Source organism: Myxine glutinosa, chromosome 3 (assembly GCF_964187855.1).
Source record: "Myxine glutinosa chromosome 3, kmMyxGlut1.1, whole genome shotgun sequence".
Lineage (NCBI taxonomy): Eukaryota > Metazoa > Chordata > Myxini > Myxiniformes > Myxinidae > Myxine > Myxine glutinosa.
Genome location: NC_136263.1, coordinates 141,090,807 through 141,110,709, shown reverse-complemented (window position 1 = coordinate 141,110,709; position 19,903 = coordinate 141,090,807). Strand labels below are relative to the sequence as shown.

Sequence of the window (19,903 nt, the reverse complement as noted above, 5' to 3'; positions counted from 1 at the left end):
CCTGACGCAGGAGGTGGAGCAGCTGACGGTGGGACAGACGGAGTTAGTGGAGCAGGTTCAAAGGAACACTGCGGTATTAGGAGGTTTAAAGGCGACACAAAAAGAAATTAAAAACGACTTGATAGCGACACAGAGGCAATGTCAGATGGTACGTGAGGGACTGACAACGAGGTTGGACGAGGTGGTAGAGGTAATGGAGACGAAGGACCGGCAGGTGAGGACGCACATGGAAACGGTCAAGGTAGCCTTGGAGGACGAGCTTGAGGAGACGTACCGGGGAATAAAAGAGGTGAGGCACAAATTAGAAGAAGTGGAAGAAGGGGTGAGCGAAATTAAGAAGCGACGGAGAGGGGATAACAAGGAGATAAAAGAGGAGATAAAAGAATTGGTCCAAAGTCTGTGTTTGGATCGTGATGTGCTCATTAACCGGATGAGGGATTCGCAGGTGATGGAGGAGAAGCGAAGAGGAAGAGGACCCGGTGTAAGTGGTGACCAATATGGTCGTGCGTATGATGCGCCAGGGGATTTAAGGAGCTTGGGGGTCGAGATGGACCCGGGTGTTCGTGAGAGGCCGTGGGTGAAGTGTGCGACAGGTCTGGTGTGCGAAAAAGGAGGTGTGCGAGAAAATCCGACTCTGGGGTGTGTGAGGAAAAAGTGCGTGCCAAGCAGTGAGGGTGTTGGCGAGAGTGAGTCGGTCGTAGCGCGTGTGCGAGGGAGCACGTGGAAGCGCGGGGTGGTGAGTGTTACAGAGGGTGTGATGGGAGAGTGTGCGCAAGAGTGTGCGCGAGAAAGGTGTGTGACGGACAGGTGCATGAGGAAAGAGTGCGCTGTCAGAAGTAAGGAAGAGTGTCCACCTGTGGTGAGTGTTACAGAGGGTGTAACGGGAGAGTGTGCGCGAGAAAGGTGTGTGACGGACAGGTGCATGGAGAAAGAGTGTGCTGTCAAGAGTAAGGGTGAGTGCGTTGTCACGAGTGGAGGTGAGAGTAGTGAGAGTAGTGAGAGTAGTGAGAGTGACAAGGAGCGTGAGTTGGTTGTGACAGGTGAGCGAGGATGTACACCTGGGATGGAAGGATGCACACCTGGAATGGTAGAGCGTGAGTGGGAATGCACGCTGGAATTGGTAGTAAGGCACGTGGTTGGGTGTGCGAATGAGAGCACACCTGTGATTGTCACAGAGGAGGTGACAGAGGAGGGGGCGCGAAGAGGTGTTTTGGTGAGGTGTGCTACCAACGAATGTGTGCCAAAGTGTTCGGTGGTCAGGTGTGTGACCAAGGCTGTGAGTGGAATGGGTGTGCCTGGGTGTGTAAGGAACGGTACGAGGAGCATGGGCACAGCTGGATGTGTGAGCAAGGAACGGGCTGCGGGGTGTAAGCGTCCAGGTGAAGCATCGACGTTACACGGGTTAGAGGTTAGAGCGACTTTTAGCCGAAGCAGGCCCTCGGTGCGTGCCGGGCCTCGCTTTGAACGGCCGCGTCCAGGCTCCACTAGGCGGAGCTGGCAGCCCGATAGAAAGGGTCGTCATGGCGACCACCTTTTGTTGAGGCATTCCGGCAGGTCGAGATCGGGACATTGGATGGCTCCACGCCGAGGTGATGCGTGGGATCTCGGCCCGGGTAAGCCCCCGTCCCTGCACCGAGTGCCGGACGCATCCAGCCGCTGGCACAAAACAACCAGCATCCATTGCTTGGCTTTACGAAGCCGGGCTTTGGACAGGGATTGGCGCACCGAGAGGTATTAGTGAGGAGACTGGGTGATGAGGATAGTGTTTTGGCCCCAAAAATTAGAGGAAAACAAAATTTGCTGATTGGCAAGGGATTGGCAGTCGTGATTGGCAGATGATGGGCAATGATTGGCAAATTTTTAATTTGTTGAAATTTGATGTGCAAAATTGGTAGTGAGAGACCCCCGATGTGGTGGGATGGCAAATCTACCATCCTTCCCATGTGGGGGCAAAGGAGCAATAGCTTATGGGGTGTATGGCAGTGAAAACTAGCCCGGGTGGGTTAGGATATTGTGTGTAGGGATCTAGAAAAGATGACCTTAGGTAACGTTAAGGTTAGTTAGTGACTGATACCTGTAGTGGGGACGCAGGTAGATTAGTGTGGATGATAATGACGTGGGAGCGCAATAGTTAAAGGGACGACTGGGAAGCGCAAGTTTCAGAAGGGAGTAGTTAGCTGAGATGATGCCGTGTGTGTGAGGATTGAACAGGTGTGATTGCACAGGTGTGCAACTGGACAGGTGTGTGGAGCCGTGTATGAGTAGTGAGTGTGTGGATCAGCGCGAATGCGCTTGGGGAGAGAAGGGTGCAGGTGGCACCAGGTGTGAGAGCACAGGGTGCAAGTACAGGTGTGTGGAGAGAGTTGGAGTAAGTGGTATGGAGTGGTGTGCGTGGTGCGAAGGTGTGGATGGGGGAAGAGTGGACCCCTTTCACGAGTACCCGGGGCGGGTAGTGTAAGTGTTAGGTAGAGGGTACAGGTAAATTGTGGTTGGATATTGGCATTTGTGGTGCGGTTGCAGAATGGTGTTGTGGATGGGTGCATTAGTGTTGTGGAAATGGCTGGGCGTGTAGCCTGTTGGTGTGTGTAGTTGGTTGGGCACTCCACCACTGTGAGGATGTCGGCCAGGTGAGGCCGCAGGTGGGCTCTGGGAGCCGGTAGAGTTGTGGATGGGGCCCGAGGATCCGGAGGATGGACCCGGGTAGCCCAGTGCCAGAGAGGGCACCGAGTGGGGAGAGTGCCAGAGGGCCTTCCCCAGGTAGTTAGGTTAGGGCAAGGAGCAGGTAAGCTCGGAGGCAACTGCAGTGGTGGAGGTGTGCAGGTGGGTAGACCCACTGGGAGAGGTACACGCCGCAGCCCAGAAATTGTGCGAGGGCACCGGGAGATGAATCGGGGGAGTGAGACCCCAAATTGAAGAGCACCACAGTTTGGCCAATGGGAATTGGTTTTTAGAACCCATAGTGTAAGAGGGCCAATGGTTTGGCCGGAGAAAGACCCCGGGTAGTGTAAAGTTGTTAAAGTCATTTAGGAGATAGTTAGGATTGATGAACCTGTCGCACCATACGCAGCCACTTACCTGTGGTGATGATGATGACTCCACACCTGTGTTTTCTTTGTTTTGTTGCAGGAGATGAATCGCTGTGTGGATTTGTGAGACGCATCACGACGTGGATGAGACATTGGGGTGATTCCATCTCTCCCTCCCTAGGAGGGACTGATGATGAATTGGTAATGGCAAATTATGATGTTGAGTTGGAGATGGCAAATTTTGATGAGAGTTGAAAATGGCAAATTTGATTGGTTAGGAGGGAGAGAAGACGAATTTGGTTTATGGGAGGAACGGGGAAGACAGTAGGGATGTTTGTCGATTTGTAAAGTAGATGTTTATGGGTAGTGTTGTGTTTTGTGGATGCAGTAAGGGGTAAGGGAGGGGCCATGTAGGTTACCTGGTGGGGGGGGGGCGTACGATAGGAACGTACCTGTCTCACCTGGTTCCCATGTGCCCCCAGTGTGCATTACCTTATATTGCGTGCACTTTTGCGCCCTTACCACCTTACTCACTTGTTTCTTCTGTTGTCTCCCACCTCCGAGGATCTGGCTTTGGGGTAGAGAGAGAGGAGAGAGAGGTGCTGGCGACGCAGTTGTGGGCCTGCACTTTCGCTGTTCGCTGCCTGGATCGGTACACCATATGGACCGCAATGTTTGTGGCCACCCACAATGGACCGCAGTTCGTTTGCGGCCAAGCACCACCCGGGGATGGACCTATGGGTCAGCGTGGCACCTATGCCATACAGGTGAACCACTTTTAATTAACACCAAGTGCACCACAAGAAGAGCAAGAGACACCTGCAGGGTTAGGGGTTGTCGAATTTATTTTTATTCCAATGAACAATGGTGACTGCACCGATTGGTGGTGGGGTGGTGCTTTTGATGCTCGGGAAGGGTGCTCTGCACGTTATTAAAGGCCGTCGGCCACAGAGCACTCGTGGGTTGGTGTATCGATGTTGGCAAGCGCGCTCTCTCTCTATGCATAACATCTGCATGTGTTCCTCCAAAAACAGGTCCTGGATCGTAGTGTAGATATCAGCGTAATCTTGTAAATAATGCTCCCTACCGGCTGTATGTTTAGTTTGAGAATTCTTTCCGGATTCGGTTATCCTGTGGGTGTGTTTCTGTGAGGAGAAGGGTGCAACGTCGCAGGGGGACATATTTACTCATTTGTGAATATCTGTAAAACTGTCGCACTCAGGGTAGAGTTAATAGTAGAGGGAACTACATTGCGTGCCACACTAAAGTAGGTAAAAATTTATCGGGTCGGGACGCCCCGAGGGTAGAGAAGGGTGCAATGTTGCGAATATGGAATTTGGCCTCCATATCCGCTTGTAAATATTCCCCTATTTTCTCCAATACTCCCCAACTTTCCCCGATCCCCCATTCCCTAGTCCCATTGCATGTAAATAACAATCAGTAGAGCCGACCTTCCCCTTATTCCCCCATTGAATGTCGTGCCCAGGTCCACCGCACCACACGTAGCCAACTTTCGGACATCTTCCTAGTTATTCTTAATCTATGTCAGTTAAGGCCTCGTTTCCATTAATTATGACTCTTCGTTGCACCAGAATGTGATTATATGGCACCAGTAGTGAGTTTAGGACCTTTCCCATACCTCCTCCCATCTTCTTCCCCAAACAACAACAATAACAACAACTACAACAACAATTACAACAACAACAGAGGAGATGGCGGCGGAGCGGGGGAGGATGCGTCCTCACACCGGCTCGATTAGCTCCAGACCATGCGCTCCACGGGGTTACCCCGAAGGGGCTGGCTGTCAGCTCCTCGTCAGGGGCGGAGCCAGTAACCCCCCCCACGCACCCAATGAGAAGCAACGTGCCGATTCCACGAGGCGGAGCTAACGAGCCGAGGGCGTGTCTCTCCCCGCCGGATATACGCGGCCCCGCGCCGGATGTGACGTGAGATGCGCCTCAGCTTGGAGACTGGAGAGAGAAGCCACCGCCACCCCCAGCGCGACGATACCTCCCCGCATCTCTGGACCGGACCGAGTCGATTCTGCCTTGAGCCAAGAGTGCACCTTGAGCCATCGCGACCTGCCTTTCCTTTTCATCAACCCCCGTGTGAGTCAGCATTTTGTCCCGTGTGTCTGTCGTCTGTCCGGGGTTAATATAAGAGTGTGTCTAAGTGCCTGTCTTCCTGTAATATACCTCTAGCCCCTGTAATCTAACCTTTTCCGTACGAATATACTTGAGAATCGAAACATTGGTGTCGTATTGTGTTATTGTAATCCAGCCGGGTGTCTTCTTTTTCTTATTGAGCCAGCATAGCGCGATTAGTCAACCCCGGGTGCAATCGGGGTAACTTGTACGGATACGGCGGCCATCCCGCTCGGCCCACCATACCATCAAAGTCGTATCTGTAACAATATAATGAAATTTTAAAAGTTGATGTCATGCTGAATGCCAGCATGAGAATCCTCTAATACATCAGTTTGATAATTATGAGGGTTATCCAAAAAAATGCAAATGAACAACTTGCAATAGTGAAAGACACCAATATTTTTATTTTGAAAATAAAAGGTAGGGGGTGTGTGCCATTGTTTGGCACTCCATATCTGGGTTTCAGAAGGTGTAACAGAGTCCTCACAGGTGTGTGTGTGTGTGTGTGTGTGTGTGTGTGTGTGTGTGTGTGTGTGTGTGTGTGTGTGTGTGTGTGTGTGTGTGTGTGTGTGTGTGTGTGTGTGTGTGTGTGTGTGTGTGTGTGTGTGTGTGTGTGTGTGTGTGTGTGTGTGTGTGTGTGTGTGTGTGTGTGTGTGTGTGTGTGTGTGTGTGTGTGTGTGTGTGTGTGTGTGTGTGTGTGTGTGTGTCGGTTATCTTCATTTGCGGGTTTCAGGAGGTGGAACAAAGTCCTCCTAGGACCGAAAGTATCCATCACGGTTCATGGACCAAGCTGATCAACTTTTTCAGTTTTGTTCCAAGGGCTCTTTTCAGGATTGTCACCGAACCCTGGATTGCCTCCATTTGTAGTTCATTTGTGGTAATATTCCTGGGATGGTTTTCAAAATCGAAGTGAGCCTCTCCTTCATCATTCCTGTTGCTCCAATTAACGCTGGTACAATTTTGATGCTCTTCAGCTTCCAAGATCTCTTGACCTCATTTTTGAGGTCCTGGTATTTGGGAATTTTCTTGAATTCTGCATTATTTAGGCCAAAATCGCTGGGTACTATCTCAATCATCAATGCTGTCTTTTCCTTTTTGTTCCTGAGTACATTGTCTGGACCAATCAATGCTTCGTTTAAGGTAACTTAAACAAGGTAACTTGTGGACCGTTGTTGCGATGTCGGTGAGAGGAAACAAAAAAGGTTATTAATTAACTAAATAAGTGGGGAAAATGTTCTTACTTCAGGTAAAGGATACAACTAAGAGGTAACTAACTCTACACCCAAGAGTCCATTTTCATTCCAATATTTATGTACATACAGTGCTCTTCATTTTTTGAATATGAGGTAATTTTGTTTGAATAGTAGGTATCTCCTAATAAGGTGGGGTCTCCGAACCGCTTAGTCCACCAGCACGGTCCAGGGGCAGTGCCCTGGTAGGGGGCCCCGTAAGGAGAAGCCCTCTTGAAGCTCCTGCCTTTTGACCTATTTTGAAGGTTTAAAAAAGAAATTTTAGAAGGTAAAGATTGACTTCAAAGTTTCCTGATTTTGCACATTTTACCACCTTGAGTTAAATAAAATGATCAATACATTTCTTTTGTTTTTTTTCATTCACACATGTAAAATAAAATCTGACATATGGTCAGGAACAGAGACCATATGATAATAACATTGATCGAGATAAACTTGTTAGGCAAGTATTGATACAATCTGTCGTGGCAGGTTACCAAATTTTCTTGCCAGAATATGTTGCCGTTGATTACATTATTTTACCAGATTACAGAAGTAACAATAATTTAAAAGCTTTTGAGAGAAGTTCCTTAAAATTAAACAGGCAATTTGCACAATAGACGGGGAAAAAACGGCTTGGAGAGACGTTGCGGCGAGCCCTCGAGCTTGGTAGCCTTTGTGGGCATGGTTGCCAGGCGCAAAGATCATGCTCTGCCTCTTTGTGATGAGCGTGGCATGCCCATTGGTCTGGACCTGCCTCAGCGTGATGTCAATTACATCTGAGACTGCAATTTGGAAAATGGTCTCTGTTGCCTCTGGGACAAGTCACATGCATGTGCTCCTGAATTAACATGGGGCTGGATGCGGCAAGCCCTATTTGCCACACAACCCAGGCGGTGATGGCATGCTGGACAAGCGGAGCGGTCGATGCAAACAGAGTGGTCATTGCTGGCAGGAAGGAACAGCGGTATGGTCAGTGCAGGTTGAAGTTTTGTGTGGTAAAGCGAAAGGAGGCTTGGTCAATGGCTGAGCCAGCTCGAGCTGTGAGGATAGTGCTATTGGTGTCCTGGGCTGGTTGCTGACATTGAAGCGTAAGAAGGTGGTTGTGATTGTGCTTGTTTGTCCTCGCGTTAACGCGGCACCGCCTGGCAATGGCTGATTTGAATGGCGAGCGGGTGTTGGAAAGGCGAGCTTGAACGGTGTGATTGTGAAGCAGAACTAAAGTCCAGTGTGTTTTTGAAGCAAGCAGGGTTATTGCTGGCAGCGACGGAACTGCAGCTAATCCCTCTGCTGGATGGTGGATCGTGCTATTTCGCGGCAGAGTGACGGTTTGGTTTTCGCATCGGCCAAATTGAATTGAGGAGTGGTTGAAAGATAATCGGATAATAGGAGAAAAGCTACCTCGTCCCACACAACGCATATTCCCTTTTTTACCCACTACACAAAAGGGAGGGCCTTGTCTGAAAAATGTAATAATGAACTAACTCGGGAACCTATATGCTTTGTGCCTTTGCCAGGGGTGTCGCTTCGCAGAAGCTTAATAATATTATATTGTTTAGTTATAGTTGTGCTGTTTCATAATTTGCGTGTTTAGCATACACGTCTGCCAAGAGGCCCTGTAGGGCCTTTTCGCCCTTCATCCCTTTTGTATTTTTCACTGTTAAATGTGCTTTTTTCTCATTTATATATTTCGCTGATTCTGTTCTCTCTTTATCCTTGTTGGCCTCGCAACCAATGATGCCAAAAGCTACCAATTTTCTTTTGAATTGGGCCAATCAATGGTGTACTTGAGCCAGTCAACCAATAGTATGCCTGATACCATCACATGAGGGACGGTTTTGAACTGGTATTTGGAGGAGCAAGTTCAGTTGAAGCAGGGAATCTGGAGAGTGAGGAGTGTGTGTTGTTTCTTTCAACCTCTCCATAAAAGCTATGACTAGAACTCCCAACAGGTGCCTTGTCAGGGTTGTTCACTCCCCCTCCAGTGGGAAGTACCTGTTCCATGAGTCTCGTGATGCAAACACAAAGCTCGCCCAGACTGGCCAGAGACCCACTTCACAGCACATCGTGTGTTGTGTGCGCTGTGCGTTCTGTTGCCTTTTCATCCAATGGATTATAGGTGAGGGCGCCTCATGTGGCTCGAATCGACCAAGCCTAAACCAACCCATTATTTCTCCCTCCCCCATTGCCTCTTGAGAGAGGATGTATCGATATAACGTTAGGGTAAGTTAGATTACATCGAGATCTCTTTAGTTTATGTGTGCTTTATTTTCTGAATGGGACATCGTGTACGACTCCATCTTCATGGGACATCTTGTACTTTATTTCTGTAACTATTGTTGTTTTTGGTGCTTCTGCCCAGGTTTCGTTTATACATTTTGATTTAAATGTTGTTATTTTACTATCGTGGTTGTGGGAATCGACTGCTTATCCATGTATGAATAAATTATCAGTGGGCATGCATGACACTTTTTTCGGCGTGTGCAAACAAATTAGAATCTTAACGTCTCTCCAAGCCGCCATTTGGCATGTTGAGGATTCAATAAAAACTTCCACCTATTATTGGAAGTATTCACTATTCACTCTGGTGTCACCACATTAGAATACGGTAGGGCTCAACCATTACACCGTTACAACACGATGTATTGTCGTAATATGTTTGTGTATGATGGAGTGTGATAGTACTCCTTTGAAGGAATGGCATGGGGAAAAAAATACCCACCCCATCAAATGTGAAACAAAGTATTTGCGGAAAATCTGCTATACAGTCAAGTAGTAAACTGTTAAAAGCCATACATTTTATTCTGGAGCGTTTTCATAGCTACCAACACTGATGATAACGACGCCAGAATACATCACTAATGTACCAAATAGGGAGATTGCTAAACCGCCGAATTGTACTTCTTCGTTCTTCAGCCAGGCCAGCACAATAATGGCTGAAGCGATTGCCCTCATATTCGCTGGGGTATTGCACTCGCATCACAACAACCAAAATCTTTTTTTAAAGGATTCAATAACAAAAAAAACAACTGCCATAGGGCACCACAAGCCGTTGGATAGCTGTTACATACTATTTACATGTGCGCAGATTGGGTAACTATGCCGTCATTATCCCTGCCATAAAGTCTGCCATGGATTGCAAGGTATCGTTCATGGACCAAGTTGATCAACTTTTTCAGTTTTATTCTAAGGGCTCTTTTCAGGATCGTCACCGAACCCCGGATTGCCTCAATTTGTAGTTCATTTGCGGTAATATTCCCAGGGATGGTTTCCAAAATAGAAGTGAGCTTCTTCATCATTCCTGGTGCTCCAATTAACGCTGGTACAATTTTGATGCTCTTCAGCTTCCAAGATCTCTTGACCTCATTTTTGAGGTCCTGGTATTTGGGCATTTTCTTGAATTCTGCATTATTTAGGCCAAAATCGCTGGGTACTTATATTTCAATCATCAATGCTGTCTTTGTTCCTGAGTACAATGTCCGGACCAATCAATACCTTGCAGAGGGTGGTTATTTTCCTGTATCCCCATGCCATTGTATGTGTAATTTATGAAGGAAAAGGGCCGAGAATAAACAACTGTTAAGCCAATACATGTGGTTGTTGAGCTAGGCTGCTTGTTCCTCTTCTTTCAGGCTCGAGCAGGTGAGGATGTTACAGAATGAGAGACATGTGCTCAGACTGCAAGACAGACGGTGGTTACGCCTCTCTGCAGGGTTCTACATAATACCTTTTTTAACGTACTTCCTATACATATTTTATCTTACTATAATTCACCAAATGTCCGTCTGTCTGTTCGAAGGTACCATAAAAACTGCTGAACCGATCGCAAAGATATTTTGGGTGGGTAATCCTGGGACCCCTGGGAGTAAAATAGGCTATTTAGTTTTCCCAATTTCAGCTTTGGTCTCCAGCATTCTCAGGTTTGGACTCCCGCATAACATTTGCATTCACATAACGTTAATTGTGATGATGTTCTCATTGTGACGATGTATGTGTTCACGGTAGTGTTTGACGTGATGGTGTGAACGTAATTTCGTAATGTTTTTCGTTTCGTAATCCTTTAATGAACGTTCAATGCCCGGGGCCGCACGCGTGCTACACTGGACGGGCCAGCGTGTACCTTGCCCTTCGCCGTCATGCTCGGGTAAACCGCTGAGCCCCATCCGTGATGGGGACTGGGGCTTGAGACAGTGTCCCACGAACGAGGAATTCCCAGTAAGCGCAAGTCATCAGCTCGCGTTGATTAAGTCCCTGCCCTTTGTACACACCGCCCGTCGCCTCACAAACATCACAATGAAACACAATCATAATTCACATATTCGTGCAATCCGTAATTTCGTAATGTTTTCGTTTCGTAATCCTTTAATGAACGTTTAATGTTTAATGAACGTTTAATGCCCTTCGATGTCCGGGGCCGCACGCGCGCTACACTGGACAGGCTAGCGTGTACCTTTCCCTTCGCTGTCAGGCTCGGGTAAACCGCTGAGCCCCATCCATGATGGGGACTGGGGCTTGAGACAGTGTCCCACGAACGAGGAATTCCCAGTAAGTGCAAGTCATCAGCTCGCGTTGATTAAGTCCCTGCCCTTTGTACACACCGCCCGTCGCCGCACAAACATCACAATGAAACACAATCACAATTCACATATTCGTGCAATTCGAGAAAAGGAACTTTTATCAGCAATGTCGTCTATCCTGAAGTTCTAAGCTGAAGAAGAGGTACAAAATCATTCAACTCTTTTCCCTAAAGAAAAGCGTACAGTTGATATCACGATTTGAAACACGATGGAATAATATTTACCGATCTGAACAGTGATGTGGCTTTTATTGAAATTCTAAAGATACTGTTTTAATTTTGATGATTTACGTGTGATATGATTTGACTGATGTTTATACGAATCGTTTAAAATAAAAAATTTCTGCCTTCAATTTCTGATATTTTGCCTTTTCATTTCAGCTTCCCAATTGAAGCCCTGCCCATAGGGCGGGTACCGTTGCTAGTATATTTAATGTCGAGATGGAATCACTTACTCACTGAAACTCGCCCCAGCATGTTTAGTTCAATGTAATGGTGATGCATCAGCATATTAGATGCATCCACATAGACCTGCAGTTTCATATGTATTACTGATATTTAATGCACATTTTAATTCGGAAATAATACATGCACAAACCGAAGTACTTCAACACATTATTTCCACTTTACAAGTGAACCACAATTTACCACATGAAACTACTCTCACAACCCTCCAAACCCGTACCTCTTACCCTCCCACTCAACAAAAATAAAGCTACAAACCAGTCAGATAAAAACATTGAAAATTGTCACGGCACAAGATAGAGCGCACACTTCCGCCAGGCTGAACAGTTTACATTTTGTATCCCACTGATAGGCCGGATCTGGATCCGGACCTGAACCTAAATGTAATCACCCCTTCACTCGATGGTGAAGAATCGCTTTTAAAATTAAAAATTATTGTATGTGGATCCGTATTCAGATCATTATCAACATCGAATTCGTCCTTGTCACACACCCAACCTGTCCACCAAGTTTCGGCCAAATTAGTCCATAACGTTTTTAGATATCATGCTATATGTCGGTTTTAACCCTATCACTCCAATGGTGAAGAATCACTTGCAATATTAAAAAATCTCGTATTCTAATCTTCACCATAATTGAATCAATTCTTCCTTGTCACACCTCCAACCTGTCGCCCAAGTTTCATCCGAATATGTCCAAAACATTTTGAGCTATTGTGCTATTTATAGTTTTGACCCTGTCTCTCAATGGTAAAGAATCAATTAAAAATTCTCAAATCCAGATCTGGATCTTCACCCAAATATAATCTGAATCATTTCGTCCTTGCCACACACCCAACCTCTCCACCAAATTTTGTCCGAATTCGTCCACAACATTTTGATAGACAGGGGTGAATACATACTCTCCATCCACCTATGGTGTTGGATGTAATTAGACATGATTTGACGTCACAATGTCGACCGATTATTTTATGCCTCTGGCCCACATTAAGTCTTTGCTTACTCTTACCTTGATCTAATACCTCAATAACATTTCACCTCAATATCTAATCTGTACATGTATATCATGGTATATCTACTTACAGTGCTGATAGAAAGTCTACACCCCCTTTCAAAATTTTCACCTTTTGTTGCCTTGTAGCCTTTAATTATATCGCATTAAATCAGACTTTTTCCACCTTTATTTACACATCGTAACCAACGACTTCCAAGTGAAAAACAAACTCTTCAAATTTCAGAAATTTAAAATACAAAACTAGAATATCTTGGTTGAATAATTGTCCATCCCCCTGAGTTAATACTTGGTGGAAGCACCTTTGACAGCAATTACAACTGTGAGTCTGTTGGTAAAGTGAGTTGGCAACTGTGAGTCTCTACCAACTTTGCACACCTTGATTGAGCTATTACCCCCATTTTTTCTGTACAAAACTGTTCAAGCTCAGTCAAGTTGTGTTGGGGAGCGTTGATGGACAGCAATCTTCAAGTCATGCCACATTTTTTTTAAATTGAATTTAGGTCGCGTCTCTGACTGGGCCACTCAAGGACATTTATCTTTTTGTTCCTTAGCCACTCCAGTGTAGCTTTGGCTGTGTGCTTCTGGTTATTGTTATGCTGAAAGGTGAACTTTGGTCCCAATTTCAGCTTTCTTGCAGAGGGCAGCAGGTTTTCCTCCAAGGATTTTTCTGTATTTTGCTCCATCCATTTTCCCTTCTATCCTGACAAGTGCCCCAGTCCTTACTGATGAGAAACATCCCCATAACATGATGCTGCCTCCACCATGCTTCACAGTAGGGATGGTGTTCTTTGGTTGATGTGCTGTGCTGTGTTGGGTTTGCGCCAAATGTAACATTTTGCATTTAGGCCAAAAAGTTCCAACTTGGTTTCGTCAGACCACAAAACGTTTTGCCACATGGCTTGAGGATCTTTGGAGTGGTTTTTTTGCATACCTCAAACTGGACTCATTTCAGGCTTTTTTGAGAATGGCTTCCTTCTTGCCAGACTTGTGGAGTGCTTGTGATATTATCACATGCACACAGTGACCAGTCTTTGCCATAAAGGCCTGTAGTTCTTTCAAAGTTGCCATTGGTCTATTGTTGGCTTCTCTGATCAGTCTCCTCCTTGCTAATTAATTAGTCACAAGTCCGGGAAGTTTGGGTGTGTTATAAGATATAACACCCTTATAAAAAAAAAATTCTGCTCAGTGGTTTCCACATTTCGCTGATTTGCTGCTTGAAAGCGATCTGTTTTTTAAATTCTTCGGCCATTTCAAGCAGAAACAATCAGCTTGCTATCACTTGGCAAGCCAGCCGTTCCTTAACACCCATTTAGTTGAAGTGCTTGCTGGAGAGCTTAAGCCGCTTGGCGAGGGCCCTTTTTGAATATGCTTAACGAGGTGAACCACCAATGGTGAACACTTCAAGTTGCATTTGCAAGCCATGGCGTTACAGTAGACAGAGCTGCCTTTTTGTTTACATGTACCAATTTTTTCATTGACTAACATTTTTGTGCGATATACTTACTTTTCCCCTCCCCCCTCCCAAACCTCCTGCTTCCTCTCTCCACACTCCTTCCCTTCTCTATCTCCTCCCTGCTTCTCCCCTCCTTGCTCCCCCACCCCTCCTCGCACACCTCCGTCCTTTCTCCCCCTTTCCCCCTCCACCCTTCCTTCTTCTCTCCTCCCTCATTTCTCTCTCTCCCCTCCACCCTCCCTCCCTCTATCTCCTCCTCCCACTCCACTTCCTTTCCTTCCCCCTCCCTTCCCTTCTCCTCACCATGTTATAACACCCTTTTTGAATATGCTTAACGAGGTGAACCACCAAATGGTGAACACTATTCAGGCTGTGTTTGCAAGCCATGGCGTTACAGTAGACAGAGCTGCCTTTTTGTTTACAGATACCCATTTTTTCATTGATTAACATTTTTGTGCGATTATAGTCACTCTCTCGCCCCCTCCCATCCCCCCCCCCCCACCCACCCCTGCTTCCTCGCTCCACCCTCCTTCCCTTCTCTCTCTCTCCTCCCCCTCCCTGCTCGCCCACCCCTCCTTGCCCTCCTCTCTCCTCTCCTCCCCTTTCCCCCTCCACCCTTCCTTCTTCTCTCCTCCCTCATTTCTTTCTCTCCCCTCTACCCTTCCTCCTCTCTCTCCCCCTCCCACTCCACTTCCTTTCCTTCTGCCTCCCTTCCCTTCTCGCCATTTCCCTCCCTCCCTTTCCCTCCCCTTTTCTCCCATCCCCACCCCCTTTTCCCCCTTCTCCCCCTCTTCCTTTCCCTTCCCTTCCCTTCCCCCTTTCCCTCCACCCCTCCTCATCCCTTCCCCTTTCCTCCCTCCCCCTTCCTTCCCCCCTCCCCTCCCTCCCCATCCCCCTTCCCTCTCTCTCCCTCCTCTCCCTCCCTCCTCTCCTCCCCCCCCCCCCCTCATTCATATTCCCGTCAGTAAGCGACTCATTGTTACCCGGCAACGCCGGGTACTTTTGCTCGTTATACATATATGCACCAAATTTGACTTGCATCCCTTCAGCCATTCTTAAGTTATCGCGGTAACACAAACCAATCACGGAGGACAGACAGCCGGATGGACAACCCAAAAACATAATTCCTCCAGCGACTTCATCTGCGGAGGCATAATAATGAAAAAAACAAAAACATGTTGGGATGGAATACCACAAAAACAATTAAACAAGTAGGAATCAAACAGGCATCCATCAAACAAACACCACAATACAATACTAGTCCTATTACGGATTGCCATTATGACATGTTTTGACAGTTTTGGCTCAATCTCACAACTAAATATAATACACAATTACACCAACCCACACTACAAATGTACAATTCCTCACACAGAAATATATTCATACAATAATTGTTACTCTTGCCACACAGTCACCTATGACAAAAATGTCAAAAGATACTTTGTATATTTTGGGAGTTGAGAGGGGGGGGGGGGGGAGGGTTTGCTGGTTTGCTTGCCAAGCTGCAAAACGATTTGTAAAAGAAACAAACCAATATCTATCTATAATTCCAGTAATCTCTGTATGTGTGTTTGTTTGTCTGTGACCGCTGTTTCTCGACAACCACGGGTCCGATATACTTTAAACTTGCCAGGTATATTGCTGGGGACCCGAGGATGTGCCTTTTCAAGGTTTCATATTAATCGGACAATTACTTACCGAGCTATGTCCAAAAAACGATTCAACCAATCAGAGAGCAGCGAGCTATCGCGTGTGCCGAACGTGGCGAACACACTCTGCCTCGGACGGCACATTTGAGAGCGTATTCATTTATTTCACGTTGGCAAACTATGTTGCCGTTAAACTATGTTTTAAAACTAATTAAAACTACTATCTATAATTCCACGGGTCCGATAAAAAACACCGTACTCGCAAGCCGTTCGCTTTGGACCAAACCATTTCATGTAAATAGAGGGGGGGGTTGTCACCGTACTCGCAAGCCGTTCGCTTTGGACCAAACCATTTCATGTAAATAGAGGGGGGGGATATAATTTTAGATATATATATAGTACGGGCATGCCCTAGTATTACAAAAGGAAAGGATGAATAGGGCAGGAATGATGGGGGATTTAAACACATTACAGAATAGAGGGGCCAGGTTTTACCTGCTTCAATGCAGCAGAAGATTTCCTTATTATTTTTTAAATAAGATCTAAGGCTTGTATTGGAGCTGCAACTTCAACGTGAGGCCTTTTATATTTATGTTACATGTTTATTTCAATTGTGATATGTTTATGTTTGGCTGCCACCCACCTTCCTTTACATTTCCTCAAAGCCCAGGAACCTTACCCCCTTTTTTCTCAAAAGTCGTTGGTTTTAACTTTCGTGGCTTTGGATATTGTGGCAGTTTTCAGGAACGTAACCCCCACAATATTTAAGGGTTTACTGTACATATAATAATACTTTGGTGTGCCTTGGATTATTATTAGTTGGTCATCCATCAAACTTTTTATGTTTTTCGTATGCCTCCTCATTACCAAAGCAATATATCTGGATTGACATGTTGGCACAGCATACATGTAACATGCGTTCGGAGAGGTTTTTGAGCATTCGTAATACGCTATTTTAAATTTTCACTTCGCCTGAGTTGTTCTCTCTCCATTATTCGCATAAACTAACATTGCATTTCTGCATTTTTCTTAGCCTGAAACAAATATGGTTGGAAGTTTGATATAATATTCTCATCAGCCTATACTAATAGTCTGCCGCATGTTTTATATCCCGGACATAATAACAGTAGGTGCAGTTATTAGTCATTGAAATGAATCTATGTGATTTAAGAGCAAAAACATGTTTGGTATTTTAAGTACTTTATGCAAAGTACAAATCTTGCTTTGTATATTAACTTCCTATTGCTGTTTAACATCCCCCTGTGAATAATGTGCTTCATGATGCATTGCCTTATTCTGCCACTGTACCAGACAGTAGTTTTTAGTTGGAACCAATTTTGCCTGCAATCACAAAACAAGTCTTCCAGGCAACCATGTCCCTGCAAAATAAATTATCATGCTACTCTCGTTAATAATTGTGATATTTTATCTTTTCCCTGTTGCTGATCTTATTACATTGATTAAATCCGTCCGGTACTGACTTATTCCATCATTCTTCCTTTCAGCATGACAGAGGAGTATATGAATGAGAATGTGAACTTCGTCATCTCTGCACAGCCCTGGGATGACAATTTCTATGAGGTGATAACCCTGTCTCATGTATTTGTGATGTGTAATGGATTATAAAATACGGAACTAGAGTATGACAACTTGTGTGGTATGTTTCTTGTGCTAATAACTCAGATGTTAATCGGTGCCATTAGACTCTAATACATTAGTATCATCCTCATGTAAAGGTGTGCAGAGTCGACTCGGTAATTTGATAACTATATACTTCAGAGTACGCCCCCCTCCCCCCCCCCCCTGCCCACGCCTCCTCCCCCCAAGCCCTCTCCCTCCCACACATCTCCCTGCTCTCAAATGTTATGTTTGTGTGCTTCCCCTTCTCTCCCCATCTTGTCTTCCGCTCCCTCTTTTTATATATTTTGTTTGTCCGGTTGATTTGTTTGTGAAATAAATGTTAGCTCTTTCACGAGCCTCGATTCAGTATACAAAAAAAAAAAACGAACCCCACACTTCTTGCCAAAAATGTAAGCCAATGAGAATTGTTGTTGTTATAACTGCTGTAATTTATTTATTCCCCCCCCCCCCCCCCCCCCCCCCAATCATGTCTTTACACAGAAATTGTCCTCTAACTAGGTGGACTATTTTTTTCCATTGTGTTTTTCTATTGCAGGCTTTAACAGAAAACCCCCATTTAGCGTTCGTTAAACCCCAGTGGATATACTCCTGCAACAAGAAGGGCAGATCGCTACCACATCAGCCTTTTGTTGTGGTACCCCAGGAATAATATCCTCATATGGAAAACTCCTCGTGAACACTTTCAATTCATTCTGCGAATGGAATTTTACATTTTGGAGAAATGCGTTGCAAAGATGCGTAACGTATGCTTTCCAAATTTTTGAAAGCTTTGGAGATTTTTTGCTTCTTTGCTATAAAATGAATGTGTGCTAAAAGTGTTTGGCTAATGGTTGGGTTTTGGGGGAGTAAATCAGTTAAATTCTGAACTTGCTTTTACGATTCTGGATGAATGACAGTACAGTGCTAATAATTTATGAAATAGTAAATTGAGAAAAAAAACTTTTGATGTTTTTGACTCTCAATTGCCATTATCTGTTGGTTCTTTTGTACATGAATAGTTTATTTATTTTTACTGAAGACAGTGGTTTTAAGTGAATCGGTATGAGAACATTGTCATGTTCATGAAATCTACCAAGAGACCGATTATTTGTTTGCTCGTCAATAAACCTTGTTTTAACTCCACATGGATTCTGAAGAGGCGGATCTGGTTCTGGAGTAAGAGATTGTATTCACAGGAAGTGGAAAATATAATTTTTCATACTCTGACCAGGTATTACAGTTATATTTTATTGTGGAAGAGTAGCAGCTATTAAGACCAATGATTATATAAAAAGTGGATTTGCCACTGTGCAACAAAACTGTCGAAGCGGGCAGGATGGTTCAGAGACATTAGCTATGTAGTCTACCTTAGAGCTATGTAGTCTAGGTTCGATGCCGAACCTGACTTTTAACTCATCTTCATGCTTCGCTGGCAAGACATTCCAGTAATTAGTGTGTCGTCTTTCAGAGGGATATTAAACGTGATGTCTCATGTGCTAAGCATTTGCTGGTGGACTTTAAAGATCCCACTGTGTCTATCACAGAAGTGAGCCATTATTGTGCTGAAACCCTGGCCAAATTCCTGCCCCAATCCTGACAGCTACCTGACCTTGTGATGGAGTGGCAAGCAATGCATTTTTTATTCTTGGAAAACAAAATTCATTATTGAAGAGGAATAATTCCGGGGTTCACGATTGAACAAATATATCGCCAGACTTCAACCCTGTCGAGAAATTCTGACGAAAGCTGTGTACCCAACGTGCATGCAACCCTTAAAACTGGAGAAAGGGAGAACGATTGGGGTGGGGTGATCACACTAAATTCCAAGTACTTCTGCCTTTTTCTTTCCGATGACCTCAGGTTAATGGTGGAGCTTTTAAATGACACATTGCATGCAAGATAGTCGTGGCCAAAAATATTGGCACACTTGCACTTCTTTCAAATAATGAAGCATTTATTGCAGAGAATGAGAAACATGAGAAAGAGAAAATTGCTGAAATTTAAAAATATTTTGGTATCCACATATGTATTTCTTTGGTTTGCAGTGGAACAAAACAAAAAAAGCTGAAAATTACTAAATCTTAGCTTATTCCACGCAGAAATCCTAAAATGGACCGGACAATATTATTGCCACCTTTTAGAAGTTGATATAAATAATTAGATTTAAAGCAGGTGATTCTCCTTTACTTTGGAATTGAACGCACAGGTGCCTGAAATATAAAAATCACTCATTCAACCAGTTTGAATAGAGAATAGGAGTCATTCTGCTGTTTTGTGTCACTGTGTGTACTGCAAAGAGCATGGAGAAAAGAAAGAAGACCAGAGAATTGTCTCAGGAGGTCAGCCACAAGATTGTAACCAAGCATGGACAATCTCAAGGCTACAAGTCCATCTCCAGAGACCTTGATGTTCCTGTGTCCACCATACGCAATGTTATCAGGAAGTTTAAGGCCCATGGCACTGTAGCCAACCTCCCTGAATGTGGCCGCAAGAGAACACTTGATCGAAGATTGCAGCGAAGGATTGTTTGAATGGTGGAGAAAGCACCTCGATCAACTGCCAAACTGATTCAAACTGACCTTCAGACACAAGGTATGATAGTTTCAACTCGCACCATCCGTCTCCAACTCGATGAAAGGGGGTTCTATGGTGGGAGACCCAGGAGATCCCCACTGCTGAGAGAGAGACAAGAAATCCCGACTAGAGTTTGCCAAAACACAC

At 45.2% G+C, this 19,903-nt stretch overlaps 1 protein-coding gene across 8 annotated transcripts in view; it reads left to right on the top strand.

The window, feature by feature from the left end:
• Positions 1–18,325, top strand: part of XRCC1 (X-ray repair cross complementing 1) — a 114,874-nt gene extending 96,549 nt beyond the window's left edge. For 4 of the 8 annotated variants that reach the window (XM_078774653.1, XM_078774652.1, XM_078774651.1 and 1 more), the window contains exons 14-16: positions 10,035–10,094; positions 17,068–17,143; positions 17,739–18,325. In XM_078774653.1, the coding sequence (XP_078630779.1) occupies positions 10,035–10,094; positions 17,068–17,143; positions 17,739–17,852 (250 nt within the window). In that variant the 3' untranslated portion in view covers positions 17,853–18,325. The remainder of the gene's footprint in view (positions 1–10,034; positions 10,095–17,067; positions 17,144–17,738) is intronic. The other 4 variants (XM_078774657.1, XM_078774656.1, XM_078774655.1 and 1 more) reach the window with 1 other exon arrangement.
• The last annotated feature ends 1,578 nt before the right edge of the window (positions 18,326–19,903 follow it).